The 15,777-nt window shown below is 50.5% G+C and overlaps 1 protein-coding gene across 7 annotated transcripts in view; it reads right to left on the minus strand.

Moving 5' to 3' along the window:
• LOC144770911 (uncharacterized) overlaps positions 1 to 15,777 on the minus strand; it is a 234,749-nt gene that overhangs the window by 84,187 nt on the left and 134,785 nt on the right. For 6 of the 7 annotated variants that reach the window (XM_078655713.1, XM_078655716.1, XM_078655715.1 and 3 more), the window contains one exon: positions 2,053 to 2,154. The exons of the other annotated variant lie outside the window; for it this stretch is intronic. In XM_078655713.1, the coding sequence (XP_078511839.1) occupies positions 2,053 to 2,154 (102 nt within the window). The remainder of the gene's footprint in view (positions 1 to 2,052; positions 2,155 to 15,777) is intronic. 7 annotated transcript variants of the gene reach the window in all.

Here is a 15,777-nt window from a genome sequence, read left to right on the forward strand (position 1 = left end):
ATTGTGGAGATAGGGGAAGACTGAAACCCCAAGTCTGCACAGATGAGCTGCGACCACCGCCAACACTTTCGCGAACACCCGTGGGGCGCTGGTAAGGTCGAAGGGGAGCACAGTACACTGAAAGTGCTCGTGGCCTACCGTGCAATTCACTCGGCAGCGCAGGAGCACGGGGTGGGTTCCCGTGATGCAGCAATCTAGCGGGGAAATGCCGGGTGGGCACCCGCCGCGAACAGAAAGCGCTCCCAAGCCCTAGGGGGTATAATTACAGCGCTCCCAAGCGCTAGTGACAAAATAAAGCATTCCCAATCGCTAGTGGCAAAATAAAGCGCTCCCAAGCGCTAGGGGGAAACTCACACCTGTGCCCCTCTCAGAAGCTCCTTTTCATCAGAGCGGTTCTGGACTCAGCGCAGTTTCGGGTTTATCCCCCCGAACAGCGGGTTCGGGATATACAGGCTCTGATTCCGATCTTTCAGCCTTTATCCCGGGTCTCAGTCAGGTTGACGCTGCGGCTCCTGGGGCTGATGGCCTCCTGCATCCTTCTGGTGCATCACGCCAGGTGGCGGATGCGGGCTCTGCAGAGGGACCTGAAGTTTCAGTGGACACAGCATCAGGGCAACCTGTTCGACCACGTCCTGATCTCGGAGGGCACTGCGAGACAGTTGCAGTGGTAGCTCACGGACCGCGATTGGGTCAGCTCCAGTTCTGTAGTAGGGGATCTCTGTGTATAGTCATAATCTAGTGAATAGTCCCGCCCATGTGCGTGGACCCCGGAGCAATCAAAAATAATCTCTTAAGTTGTCAAAAAATGCAGAACTGCACAGACACTTAAGAGAGAATTTAAAGACAGATAATGCAGCCTATATCCACAGGCTACACTGTCCCCTCCCAGTTCTCCTCGTCATCCATCTCATGATAGTCAGGAAAAAATTATGGAGCCGGGTCGTCGGTGAAGGGCTCGCCGATCGGCATCGAAGAAGGCGCCGGGCGGCGCCGATCCGACACCGGATCCGGACCGGGGCTGGAACAGGGGACGACATCGGGGGCGACACCTTTGGTGACGGCTCCAGCGGAGGTGTCATAAGGTCGACTGGCGTCGTCACGGACCTAGGCCTGGTTCCTGAGGAGCCCTGCGGCGTTGGGAACGGAGTCGTCGACGGGACCCCGAAGCACCCGACGGAGCCGTCGGCCTGCTTCCAGACGGACCCGCGGGGCACGAAGGCGTCTCGGCGGGTTCTGACGGAGGGAAGCGCAACCTCATGGCCGTGAGGAAAGCACTAATCTCTTCCGGCGTTGCTTGAAGCCCAGGGACCGGAGGGTTTGGAGTTGGACGCGGCGCTTGCGGCTCTGGCGGAGCTGCGTGGGCGGCGGCGCCCGAACCCCTGGCCATGTCGCCCAAACCCCGGCCGCATGAGCGTCGGGGCGAGTCGGAAGAGCGATGATGTTTCGGCTTCTTTTTGGAGTGCCTCGATTTACCTGAAGACTTGGAGCCCGACGAGTGGTGTTAACTCGTCGAGCGGCGATGACTGCGACCCCGCGACCGGTCCCTAGACCGCCTCCTGGACCAGGACCTCGAGCGGCGCGGGCCGACTGCCGGAGCTCGGAAGCTTACAGGACTGCTCCCGCCTAGCCTTCAAGGTCAAGGCCCGGCAGTCGGGGCACAACTTGTCATCGTGGCGGGCCCAGAGACAGTAAAGGCACCGACGGTGGGGGTCGGTCACCGACAACAAGCGGTGACAATCGTCGCAGAGTTTGAACCCGGGCTTCCCTACCGGCACAGCGAGTCGAGGATCGACTCGAGCTTCTAAGTGCTCTGACTACATCATCCCGTCGATCACGACGCCGACGACGGACGCGGAGCCGCAGACGACGTCTACCGACACGCAGGGGTACTGCTACGCAAAACTTTCCGGATCCAGTCTGACACCTGGGGATATTCTAAGGTAAGGAATCTAACACTAACCTGTTTCTTTCAGATTACACAACCAAATCAAAGAAAGCAAACATTGGTCATTGTGTTTTCGGAGGAATTAACATCCAGAAATTCTTCCTGACCTGGTCTCAGATAATCACTTCTCACCCTTGGGTCTTCCTCTTGCGGATTCGTTAAAGGGTGATTTTCTTCTCTGTTCTTTCCTAAGGAATTACCATGGTCACCTGTAAATTAGAGAGAACATTTTTTGCCACACTTTCTCACATTAATCTGGGTCTTTTCCCTTCTATTATTCTAAATAGTAATAATCAGGTTAAAACAGATAATAAAATGGACAACGATTTTGTATTTAGCATAGCTTTGCTCCAAATTGAACTAAGAGATAACAAGTGAAACAATCCACTGCAGCATCACTACCTACTTGATAAGGTGGACTAATGTCTCTTCTTTGATCTGTCATCGCGAAGAACAAATGACTTACCTTTGGTAGCTTCCTTTCTTGTTGTCGAACCACAAATATCTCACATTAGAATATCCCACAGGTGCCACACCGGGTCCAAGTATTTTGTGGCAGCGCTCCTGTGTGCCAGTAGTCAACCTCCTATGTCTCCAGACAGAGTCCATACCACCCCGGAAGTGACCGAGCAGAGCCACACATAAGAACCACCCCTGCGCACTGATGTCACTTTCGCCTCTTCTCCCTTTACGTGCCCTTAGATAGAGTGTAAATAACTGTTGGTTGCAGTGTGCTGACCACTAACTTGGGACCTTTTTAGATGGTAAAGAGGCCACTCTACACAACGGGAAGGCAGGAGGGTAGTGAGGAATCTGTGGTTAGATACAGTACCCACCAGAAAAATCATTAGAGAAGGTAAGTAACTTGTTCCTTCAAATAGATACTAAAGCAGTACCTCCCAAAGGTGGAGAGTCTATGGAGTGGACACAAACCAAAAAGTCAAATGGGCGAGGAGTCTTTTCTGAAGCATAGCGCTCTCAATGTGGCAGCGCGTAGTGAACATATGCATCAACGGACAGTTTGTTGCTTGGCACAAATAAATAACAGGTATCCCTAACGCAAACATAGTGGTAGCAGGCTTGACCCTGGTAGAATGTCTCTTAGATCTTCTGGGGATTTGCTACCTGGCCAGTGTATATTCGATCTTGATACAGAGGACTATAAACCTCGGCAAAGCTTCCGCAGCGCCTTCCTTTTTTTGCTCCAGAAAACCCCATAACAAGCTGATCGTCTATACAATTGTTCTTGGTATGATCAATGTAAAAACATAAATCTTGTTTGTCGTCCAGCTGATGGAGTACCTCCTCCTGAAGCAACAAACACAGGTAGGGTGATCCACTGCTCAACATAGAGGGAGTCACTACTTTCAGTAAGATGGCTGCCGGATGGCTGCCCGAGTCCTCAGTGCTAATTCGGCTGGAGAGAACGTTGTGTAAGTCGGCTGCACTGAAAGTGCCTGCAGTTACCTCACATGAGTTTATGTAATTGAAATAAAAAAACCAGTCTTCAGAGCCAGGAGATGCAGCAAGCGACTATGGATAGGTTCGAAAGGCATACACAAGAGAAATGCCAAGACCAAGGTAAAGTCTCACTTGGGCATCACAAATGATTTGGGAGGGAACATTTGTATCAAACCGTTAATACATGTCATCACATTAGGTGATTTAAACAAGGACGGTTGGTTTGTCCAGGAAACACAGAAAGGCCTGAAAAATAACCTTTGTCTTGCTTGGCTAATAACAAAACACACAAAATTAACGTGCTATAGTCCTTCTATCTTTAAAGCATTCCAGAGTGAGATTTGCCTTTTCGACGAGGAGGCAAGACCCATAGCATGTCCATTAGCGATGCCTATACAATCTGGTTTAACTCATCTTTAAGAGATGCCAGAAAAATCTGATTGCCTCCCAAAATAGTCTGTGGTACCCAAGGCTGTGCGGAAGACGTACTTCACCACATCTTGTATTGGTCAGGTAAGTGTTGATTAAGGTTTTCTAGCTCATCGTAGTGAGCCCAGTCAGATCTGGCGAGTAGAGCTTGTGCATTGGCTATCCTCCAATGATTAGTGGCTTGGGAAGCAACACATTTGCCTGACGCGTCCAGCAGTTTAGATTCCTTATCTGAAGGTGGTGCATCGCCAGAAGTTTGGGAATTAGCCCGTTTTCTTGCATTGGAGACTACCAAGGAGTCAAGTTCAAGTTCAGACATTTGTATAGCGCACTACTCACCCAGGGGGTCTCAAGGCGCTTGAGGGAGGGGGGTACTTTACTTATCGAATATCCAAGTTTTTAGTTGCTTTCTGAAGGAGAGGTGTTTCTCTGTAAGGCGGAGGTGGGTGGGGAGAGAATTCCAGGTTTTGGTCGCTAAGTAGGAGAAGGATCTTCCCCCCATGGTGGATCTATGGATGCGCGGGATTGCGGCGAGGGCTTGATTGGACGATCGTAGTTGGCAGGTGGGGGTGTAAAAGGACAGGCGCGTGTTGAGGCATTCGGGTCCTAGGTCGTAGAGGGCTTTGTGTGCGTGGGTGAGGAGACGGAACGTTATTCTCTTGTTGACGGGGAGCCAGTGGAAGTCTTTCAGGTTGTGGAAAATTAGTACGGTTTGGTGAACATTATCTGCGCCATCTTGCCTCTTCCCCCGATGCCACACTTTTGTCGTGCGCGCCCGCCATTTTAAGATGCCCCGATCAGAACAAACCCTTTTGCATGCCGCTGGCCCCTGACATAGCCCTTTGCCTTCGCTAAGCCTGCACGCTGACCACCCCCTGCTTGCACCTGCCTTGAGTCATAAACCCCTCTTCGGCGCTGCTCTGCCCCAGGCCCTCATCCTGTTCCCAGCGCGACACCTCCCTGCTTTCCTTTCATGATCTCCGGCCCTTAGATGCAAACCCCCTTTTTCCCCGTGTGCCCGTTTTGTCCTCCCCGTTCCCAAGCCGACACCCAGCTCTGCCGATACCATCCTTGCCCCTCCCCGTACAATAGAAAGCTTCCCCCATCAAAGAATCCCCGGGTTGATCAAAGCCCCCCACCCCATGAGACCCGATCAAACCCCCCACATTCCGTGAATCGGCGGATTATCCAGCTGCGCGATGCTCATCACCTGTTGTGACTAGGGTGGGGACTTCAACTGTAAATGTGTATGGGAACGGGCCCAAAGGGGAGTTCCGAGAATGTCTTTTCCGTACATCAAAGCTTTAACATGTATGTGTAATCTGCAATAAAGTCATAAATGTGGGTATAAGAGGCCAGGCCTCAGAAATACAGTTAGAGCACCTCAGAACGATACCTTCTGTCCGTTTCGTTGTGTTCTCCTCCGGAGAGAATAAAGAAAACCTTGTTTCCTGCTTTCCAGTCTCCAGCGCCTGCCTCTTCATTTGATTTAATAACTAGAGGGTCACAGAGGCAATACCGCCGGGCAAATATCGATTGTCCCCGACCCGATTGAACTTTTTACAATTGGCGTCCCAAGCGTGGGGCCCATCAGCGACTCGTGGATCCAGTGGGAGAGGTCCCGACGACAGAGTGAACGACTGCAACGATCGGGAGAGCTCTTGCCCAATAGACCCTCGTCTGGCAGCCGATCATCCGAACTTCACTAGTTCCGAACAGACCTCTCTCGAGTGATCTACGGTCCTGACTGGGAACCATCAGGAGTGCCGTGAGGAATACGAGAAAAAGAGGACGATCGGGCGCTGGATTCGGAAGACAAGAAACTGTCCACATGGTCCGGGTAAGGTCGTGTTGCCACGACAAGTTGCGAAAAAAAAAAATTTGTTTGATTGCTTGATTGTTCAAAATACTAGTATTGCTCTGTTTATTTTTATTTGGAGATTCACCGTCTGCAAACGGAGAAACAACAGGCTCTCTCTCCCTTTGCAAGCAGTGGAGGACAGGTAGGGTAGCAGCCGTGCTTGTTCTTTTTCTCCCCCACTCAATAATTGCTTGAAACTGAACTGTTGTTCACAAAACTATTGTTTCCTGGAGATTCCCTGTCTGCAAACAGGGAAGAGACCACCCTTTTTGCAGATAGTGAAAAGGGTAGGTAACGCAGATCTTTGCGGACCTACTCATTCTCCCCATTGTTATTTATTGGTCGTTTGGTTTTATATTTTTTTTTTGATCCATGAGGTATTCACTACCTGCAAACAACGTAGAATAGAAATATTCTGTCTAGTCTTTGCACCTAGTGATAAGATAGGCAGTGCTGACTTTTTAGTCCCTCGTTACGAGCCGTCATGTCTGTCTTCTCCCCACTGATAAATAGCCTGTTTAGCCCGGACCGGGTGTTAGAGGTGGACCATATAGCTCCACTAGAAGGCACCCCTAATAAGGACATGTTCATAAACTATGGGTTAGTCACCATAGCTTATAATAAATTATGGCACAGGTATACCGAAGATAGCCAAGACAAACAGTGGCCACTGGCAGGATCCTTTGACCTTGATAAAATAGAAACGTTAGAAATAGCCCTTCGAAATAATAAGACGACGCCAATCATGCTCGACAGTCTCGGTATGTGGCGCAGAGAGGCTACGAAACGACAGAGAAAAGACGAGGATAAACCAAGTAGGGAAATATACCGACAGGACAACCCCAGGACACCGCTACCCACAACTTATCCCCCGACACTATGCAAAGGACGACCAGACTTAGGGTCAGACCAATGCGCTTTTTGTAGGTATGTCGGACACTGGAAAGCCCAATGCCCGACTCTACTGAGCGTGAGTAAAGGCAAAGGGCCGACAGGAGACAGACCGACAGTACGAGAAAAGGCGCGAGACAAAGAAGAACCCGACTTACATAGACAGACCAGACAGAACTACCACGTTTGATTATGCCCGATGGCACAGGTTTCGCCAGGAAAATCTCAGCGGCATGCTCAAGTTCTCCTAGGTCGGGCAATGTCAAGACGGGAACCCAGCCTCGTTTAAAATTCACAGACGGAAAGAGATAATTATGACCAATAACTGTTTTTATATTTGACTTGGGTCTTTGTATGTCGTACTTGTACTGTCCCCCGTCTGAGTTTGTGTGTATGTAATGTACAAATCTGCGTCATCCCTCTACACGTGTTTCCGTGTTACTCGACCTCTGTTAGCAGAAACTTAGCATAAAAGCAACCTGGAAAGAAAGAAATGGTAAAACAAAATCCGTAGACCATTAATGAACTTGAACTTTTAATTTAACACAACAAACAAGGAATAATAACGATAAACTGTAGAAAATGAAAGTCAAACAGAACATTCGCCCCCCCCCCATTCTGGAACCTTCCAAAGTAGGGCAGGGTTACGGCTACGCCCAACCAACGGCAACCCATATAAGGCGAGCCCGGCCGCCAACTCTTGGTCAGGAAATCTTAACGTATGGGGGAGCCGGAGGAGAGGCAGGAGCCCGCAGCCTGGGCATTTGCAGGTAGCCCCGCCACATGTCTCCTTGGCCGGCCGCAACGGGCCTGGAAAGACTAAGGTAGTCCCGCCACATGTCAAGAGGAGAACGAGGCACCTCTTCCTTTTCTCTTCCGTCACAGCCGCAGCAGTCCTGGACGGCGGGATGTCCTGCACGTACCTCCACAACAATTTGTCCAAGTTGGGCTGGGAGGGAGAGGCGACGCGGACGAGCCTCTCCCACCTCCACCGGTAGGAGGTTTCCCAGCCCCCAGCCCGACGCCGAACATCCCCAGTCAGGCGATGGTGCCCATACTTCCACAGCACCGGACACACCATGGTGGCACCCCAGTACTTGCGCAGCACCGAACGTACAATGGTGGCACCCCAGTATTTGCGCAGCACCGAACGTACAATGGTGGCACTTGGGGAACACCGGATGTGGAGAGGCCTTCATGCGGGGCGATGAAAAGGAGCGGCATGGAGTGCACCGGGAGAAGGAGACGATGTGAACGAGTCTCCCTCGCCCCCCCAGGTGGGGGCATCACAGCTGCACCCCAGCTGAACGTCCCGCTTACACAAAACAGGGACCTCTTCCTTTCACTCCGAAGGATCTCTTCCATTCTTGCAAACTCGACGAGAGTGGCCCCTGTAGGGCCTCAAAATGGCGTCTGGATCCGCTGGAAGGCGGGCCCCGGCCACTAGAGTAACTTTGGCCAGCCATATAACTCGAACATTTGTCCCATGGAGCACGAGCCCCCATCTCCGACAGCATCTCCGCAGCCTTGAAGATCATACAAAGGTCCCCGGCGGAACCTTCGGCCTTTGCAGGTTTCCGGTAAGGGACGGCTGCCTTGATCGCCAACGAAACAAACATGACATTGCCACACCTTCTGTTAGCGTGAATTCTAGAACTGCCGAAAAGGACTCTGGTCCAAACTGCCAGTAATGGAAACATTTCCCCCTGATGCTGCTTCCGGACTGAGCCGGCCCCGCCCAAAATGGCGCTGGTATCAATCGGAACTTACGAACACCTCGTGGTGTTCCTTCGCACTAATATAAACTTGATGTTCTGAGATTTTATACGATCCTTTGTACACTTGGCTAGAAAAGACAAAGAGAGCTCACTCGACGAACAGTATGAAAAGATCCCCGTTACAAATGTTGATTACAAATGTACAATGTATTATATTTTTATAACTGATGTAAACCTCATTTACGACGCACACGTACGGTATGCATATAGGAAATCTGATTACAACTATTATGATTATGCTTCTAAATTATGAAATTAAAATGCCCTCGAACCCCCAGCCAATTAATAGACGTTTTAGTTTCTTGCAAATGAATGAGTAAAACTTTCCGATGTTTTTATTGTTGCAAACGACACCCCCCACTGTACGCACTTTAGCCATTGCCACGACCGGCCAAATACGACCGCACCCTCATAATCCATATGCTGAAATGATTTTGCGAAATAAAGTCTTTGAAACTATGGACGGGTATTGCATGCTTTATTTTAAAACAATATGGGATGGGTGGGAAAGTTCTTTTCTGTGCACCCTACTCTGCTCTCTCTTTAAGGTTAAAGGAAGATGGTTACCCAGCCCTGGAGGACGGATCGGATCAACAACACGACACTCCGCCTTCAAAGTACGCGACTGACCCATGAACTCTCGCGTAAGAGGAAGACCTTGACTTCCAAGGATGGGTAAAACGAACGGTGTAAATGAGGGAATGTAAAAGGAGGGAGAAATAAAATAATGTAAATATTATAAAGTACCACGTTCCAAAGTATCAGGGGCCCAAGAACCGAAGAACCTTAGAACGCCACAGCGTTGAAAGAGGTTTAAGGACCCCGATAGTGAGATACATCCTTTTGACTGGATACCTCGCACTAGGCACCTCTGGTTTCCTTTTTACGTTTCCCCGCACACGACTTATATGAACACACTACCCCCCCCCCTCGACTCCAGAAACCATATCCCCAGGGACCCTGCCCCGAGGAGGAAAGACGAGTAAGAGGTAAGTAAAGGACTTATGAATCCATGTATTTGAATGTGCGCGAATGCTGTCTCCCACCCCCCCCCTTTTTTTCCTCCCTCTGCAGGTTACATCAGAGATTACAGCCGAGGTATGGCAAAGATCCGAAACCTTGCCATGTCTAATGCACGAAACGGACTAGCGCCGCAAGGTGGCGTCTAAGCATGCCTGCAGACTACTCACGTACCGAACAAACCCGAAAAATTAGCACAACCTAGATACAAAGTGATCACCCTTAAACCAGACCGGACGAATGAACCCATGTAACGTATGATGCGAAACTATGAGGGAATGTGTGTGTGTGACTGAGGCGTCGACCCAACTGGTCGAAGGACCGAGAATGCGAGAAGTGCGACAAAATGGTACCTCCTTTCTTCTTTCCTTCTTCGCAAGGCACGTCCCCTCTACCCTGTCTAATGCTCAAACTGCATGATTACAAGATCCTAACGCAGACCCGCGAATGCCCTTTACTGTGTAATGCACTAAATAGCCTTTCTTGAATACACTGCCACCCTCTCTGTTGCACGTGTACTATTTAGCCTGCCGTTGCACTCTCTCTCTCTCTCTCTCTCTCTCTCTCTCTCTCTCTCTCTCTCTCTCTATTTCTGCACTCCCACTCTTCCGAGTGGTTAGCCCCGAAATTGGCAGACTGCCACCCCTAGCACCCCACCTAATTGGCTTCAAATACCGTCAGTATTTGCACAAAAACTTGTCTTTAATACAATCACCCTGAGACCGCGTCGTTACCTCTCCTTTTCCGCTAGAAGTCAATGAACCCAGGTGGGGCCGTAAGGGAAAGGACAGGTAAGACGACAGAGGTTCCCTAATCTGACCCGAAATAAGGGAACTACATGTCAACGGCTCCTATAGTATAAAACAAGGACCGCAGAATACGCGACCCTCCCCTCCCCGAATTGTCGCAATACCCAAGCCGAAAAAAATGATCACCCCCGTTACCTCCCCTGTATATGTCCCTGGTTGTTTCCCATAAAACCCCTGTCCTTCCTGATTAAGTAATCGGGCTGTAAAAGGTTACGTAGGATCCAGAATGATGTTTTACAAGGTTAACAGATTAGCCCAAGGTAAAGAAATAACCGAAATGAACCCCGTAGTAGTTTAAAAGCAGGATGCATCTATAGAAAGGAGATGTTTTAGTCATGTTCGTCTCTCAGCAAAATACCTGTGTAATACCATGTTGATGACTCACAGTACCCTTTGTAAATGTAAAACTCTAGAGAACAGCATATCTTCGCCAGGTTCGTCTCACGAAGGTGGGTCACCATCAGATGAACTGTCGTGAACTAATTATGAAGGAAAGTCATAAGTAAATCCAACAGGCCCGTCACCGGTCATTTCATATGTCAGTTGTGAGAACGAGCATTTTCATTCTTTGCCTGGAGCTGGGAGAGAAATAGACTTTTTGATTATCTTCATTTGCAAATTTTCTAAAGACTGTCTTTTCAAACTTGTTTAAGGGTACTGCTGTTGGAGGAGAGAAGGACCGGATGTGGGAGCACGAGGCCTGACTGCAGACTGAGGAACACCTGCGACATTTGCCAAGGCGAGACCACGACAGAAAAGAGCTGCAGGACGAGGCACTGTTTTCGACAGCATGAAAAGGAAGGGTCGACCTGATGCCCCTGCTCGACGTCCAGTGCCTGTCGACAAGTCCCCGCTCTCTGAATTCTGTCACACGCCCGCCTATTTGAAGTCTCTCGTTCCCCTAGTTTGTTCCCACTTTGGCCTTGCTCCATCCCCTTTTTTCCTCTGACCTACCCTATGGACTGTTTTGAACGCTCTTCTTCCATCGGAACTTTCTGACAATCACCTCAAAGGACACAGGGCGAAAAGGACCTTACCGACCAGAAACGCGAGGAAAGGGTCGTGCCCTGCAACGCAGAACTTAGAACAGAGCTGGACTCGTAGCTCCACCGCCGGTGCTCAACAGCGCCAACGAAAGACCACAAAGAACAATGAGAACTCGTAAAACTTCGAACATTTGACATCCACAATCACCGTTTTTGCTATGCCTCTTTTCTCTCCCAGCCGCCATTGTATTGATCCTGCTCCAATCCGAATCTGAAATATGTAATAACCTGCCAGTTCACGTTATGATATGTACTTGCTGCTCGCTACAGAACCGTTTTTGTATTGCATTCCTATGACTTTCCTGCTGAAAAAGTTTATCAAAGTTTATCAAATAGGCCCACCTCCTAAAAACAAGAAATCTCAAAATGTATTGTTTACAATTTTTCATCTAGGGTTCCTACCGTTTTCCTTCTCATGCCCACCACAATAGACCCGAGTAGAAAATGAACCAGCAAGATGTCTTGAATATGTTAAAGGGAGGACTGTGGAAAATTAGTACGGTTTGGTGAACATTATCTGCGCCATCTTGCCTCTTCCCCCGATGCCACACTTTTGTCGTGCGCGCCCGCCATTTTAAGATGCCCCGATCAGAACAAACCCTTTTGCATGCCGCTGGCCCCTGACATAGCCCTTTGCCTTCGCTAAGCCTGCACGCTGACCACCCCCTGCTTGCACCTGCCTTGAGTCATAAACCCCTCTTCGGCGCTGCTCTGCCCCAGGCCCTCATCCTGTTCCCAGCGCGACACCTCCCTGCTTTCCTTTCATGATCTCCGGCCCTTAGATGCAAACCCCCTTTTTCCCCGTGTGCCCGTTTTGTCCTCCCCGTTCCCAAGCCGACACCCAGCTCTGCCGATACCATCCTTGCCCCTCCCCGTACAATAGAAAGCTTCCCCCATCAAAGAATCCCCGGGTTGATCAAAGCCCCCCACCCCATGAGACCCGATCAAACCCCCCACATTCCGTGAATCGGCGGATTATCCAGCTGCGCGATGCTCATCACCTGTTGTGACTAGGGTGGGGACTTCAACTGTAAATGTGTATGGGAACGGGCCCAAAGGGGAGTTCCGAGAATGTCTTTTCCGTACATCAAAGCTTTAACATGTATGTGTAATCTGCAATAAAGTCATAAATGTGGGTATAAGAGGCCAGGCCTCAGAAATACAGTTAGAGCACCTCAGAACGATACCTTCTGTCCGTTTCGTTGTGTTCTCCTCCGGAGAGAATAAAGAAAACCTTGTTTCCTGCTTTCCAGTCTCCAGCGCCTGCCTCTTCATTTGATTTAATAACTAGAGGGTCACAGAGGCAATACCGCCGGGCAAATATCGATTGTCCCCGACCCGATTGAACTTTTTACAAGGTGACCGGAAATGTGAGCTTGGCGGGGGATGTCTAGTATGAGTCTGGCTGAGGCGTTTTGGATGCGTTGGAGTTTTTTATGTAGTTTGGCTGTGGTTCCGGCGTTGAGGGTGTTTCCATAATCCAGTCGGCTTGTGACCAGTGCGTGGGTGACCGTTTTTCTTGTTTCGGTGGGGATCCAACGGAAGATTTTTTTGAGCATGCGTAGGATGTTGAAGCATGATGATGAGACGGCGTTGACTTGTCTGGTCATCGATAGGGAGAAGTCTAGGATGAAGCCCAGGTTACGTGCGTGGTCCGTAGATATGGGTGCGGTTCCCAGGGCCGGTGGCCACCAAGAATCGTCCCAAGCAGAGGGGGATGAACCTAAGATGAGGACTTCTGTTTTGTCCGAGTTCAGTTTTAAACGGCTGTTCTTCATCCATTCGGCTACTTCTTTCATCCCTTCGTGTAAGTTGGTTTTGGCGGTGTTTGGGTCTTTGGTGAGGGAGAGGATCAACTGGGTGTCGTCTGTGTAGGAGATCATGTTGAGGTTGTGTTGGCGCGCGATGGATGCGAGGGGACTCATGTATACGTTGAAGAGGGTGGGACTGAGAGATGATCCTTGTGGTACTCCGCAGATGACTTCAGTGGTCTCTGATCTAAAAGGGGGGAGGCAGACTCTCTGGGTTCTTCCGGCGAAGAACGAGATGATCCAGTCCAATGCTTTTCCTTGTATTCCGACGTTGCTGAGGCGTTGTATGAGGGTGCTATGACAAACTGTGTCGAAGGCTGCGGAGAGGTCGAGTAGGATGAGGGCAACTGTTTCTCCGTTGTCCAGTAGTGTTCGAATGTCGTCCGTTGCTGCGATGAGGGCGGTTTCGGTGCTGTGTTTGGCTCGGAAGCCAGACTGTGAGGGGTCGAGGGATTTGTTGGATTCGAGGAAGGCGGCGAGCTGACTGTTGACGGCTTTCTCAATGACTTTGGCAGGGAATGGGAGGAGCGAGATGGGGCGGTAGTTCTTAAGTTCAGTGGGGTCTGCTGTAGGTTTCTTCAGAAGGGCGCTGAGTTCGGCATGTTTCCAGCTTTCCGGGAAGGTAGCGGAGTTGAGGGAGCAGTTGATGATGTCTCGGAGATGGGGTGCGATAATGGAGTCTGCTTTGTTGAAGATGTGGTGGGGACATGGGTCGGTTGGCGATCCTGAGTGGATGGAGTTCATCAGGCGGATGGTGTCTTCAGTGGTGATTGGGTTCCAGGCGCAAAGGTTGTTAGAGGGGGGTTTTGGTTTGGAGGTGGGTGGAGTGGACTGGTCTCCTAACTGGTTTTCAAAGCTGTTATGTATGTCGGCGATTTTGTTGTGGAAGAATGAGGCTAGGGAGTCGCAGAGGTCTTGGGAGGGAGTGATGTCGTTGGTGCCGGCGGTGGGGTTGGTAAAATCTTTGACGATGTTGAATAGTTCCTTGCTGTTGTGGGCGTTGTTGTCAAGTCGATCCTTGAATGCTGATTTCTTGGTGGATCGGATCAGCTGGTGGTGTTTGCGGGTAGCGTTCTTGAAGGTGGTCAGGTTGTCAGTGGTTGGGTTTTTTCTCCAGGCTTTCTCGAGGGTGCGACAGAACTTTTTGGATTTCTTTAGGTCATCGTTGAACCAGGGGGCTTTTTTGCTACCTTGCTTGATTTGATGGTTTTTCAAGGGTGCTAGTTCATCGGCACAGTGGGTGATCCAATGTGTGAGGTTGGTGGCTGCTTGGTTTGGGTCCGATGATTTGGCAGGAGGGTTTTGGTGAAGCGATGTGAAGAGCTGGTCGGTGGTAATTTTGTTCCAGTTTCTTCGGGAAATTGGTTGTGGGAGGTTGTGGGTCGTGGTCTTTTTGTAGTTGAAGTGAACGCAGCTGTGGTCCGTCCAATGGAGAACTGTGGTGTGGTTGAAGGAGATGTGCTTGCTGGAGGTGGAGATTGGGTCGAGCGTGTGCCCGGCATAGTGGGTGGGGGTGTCAACAAGTTGTTTGAGTCCGAGGTTGGCCAGGTTGGCCAGAAGGGTGGTGGTGTTGCTGTCGTTTATCTTTTCCAGGTGGAAGTTGAGGTCTCCCAGTAGGATGTAGTCCTCGGAGGGGAGGGCGTGAGGGCTGATGAAGTCAGTGATGTCTTCGCTGAATTGTGTGCGGGGTCCTGGTGGCCTGTAGATGAGGGTGCCTCTGAGTGTGGTCTTGGGGTCGGTGTGGATCTGGAAGTGAAGGTGTTCGGCGGTAGCGAGGTAAACGTCTGAACTGGTCGTGATGCGGATGGTGTTCTTATGGACGATGGCGATGCCTCCTCCTGTTTGGTTGATGCGGTCCTTTCGGATGATCTTGTAGTCGTCAGGGATGGCTATGGCGATGTCGGGAGCTGATGAGGCGTTCATCCAGGTTTCTGTAAGGAAGGCGCGTCCGGCGATGTAGTGTCGAGTAGGTTCCAAAGGTCAATGGCGTGTCTGTGGACCGAGCGGGTGTTGAGCAGGATGCATTTCAGGTGGTTAGTGTCGGAGCTCTGTTTGGAGTTTGTGGATTTGGAGTGGGTCCTGAAGCAGTCAAACTTGCAGGAGTGGCAGGTGAAGGGTCCATGGGTGTGTCCTGGGGCGGCTTGGTAGCAGTTTGGTGGTCGGCCGGGGTTGAGGGCAGAGAGGGTTGTGGCGTCGTACGTAATGCGGGTGGAGAGGAGTTTGCGGGGGCCAGGGGGTCTGGCGCTGGGCACGGTCCAGGCGCGGACGGGCGTAGACGGCTTACCTTTGGCGCACCTTCGGCACGCATGGGGCGCGACCGCTGCGCGTGAACGCTGTGAGTTAAAGTATCTGTCATATGTAGATAGGGGGGGGCGGGGGCAAGGGAGGAGCAGCTGGGAGGCGGGAGCGGGGTGGAGAGCCGGGCTGGGAAGGCACAACAACAAACAACAACAAAATGGCAGCAAGCCAAGAGCCAAACAGGACGAGACTGGGACCCCAACAATCGGTCTAAAAAGGGAAGCGTCACCGGCACAATCAGGCACAATTAACTCAATCAGCTGAAGGCACCAATGCACAATCGCTTATTAATTAATGCGTAGCTCAGCAGGCAATATAGCGCTACGATGCAGTTACAATCAAGTACAAATAAGGCACAAATAGTTTCAGGGGCAATGCGAGCAAAGGGCAGCTGATATTTAAGGCAAATAGCAAATTTGGCAGTATGG

Source organism: Lissotriton helveticus, chromosome 7 (genome assembly GCF_964261635.1).
Source record: "Lissotriton helveticus chromosome 7, aLisHel1.1, whole genome shotgun sequence".
NCBI classification, from domain to species: domain Eukaryota; kingdom Metazoa; phylum Chordata; class Amphibia; order Caudata; family Salamandridae; genus Lissotriton; species Lissotriton helveticus.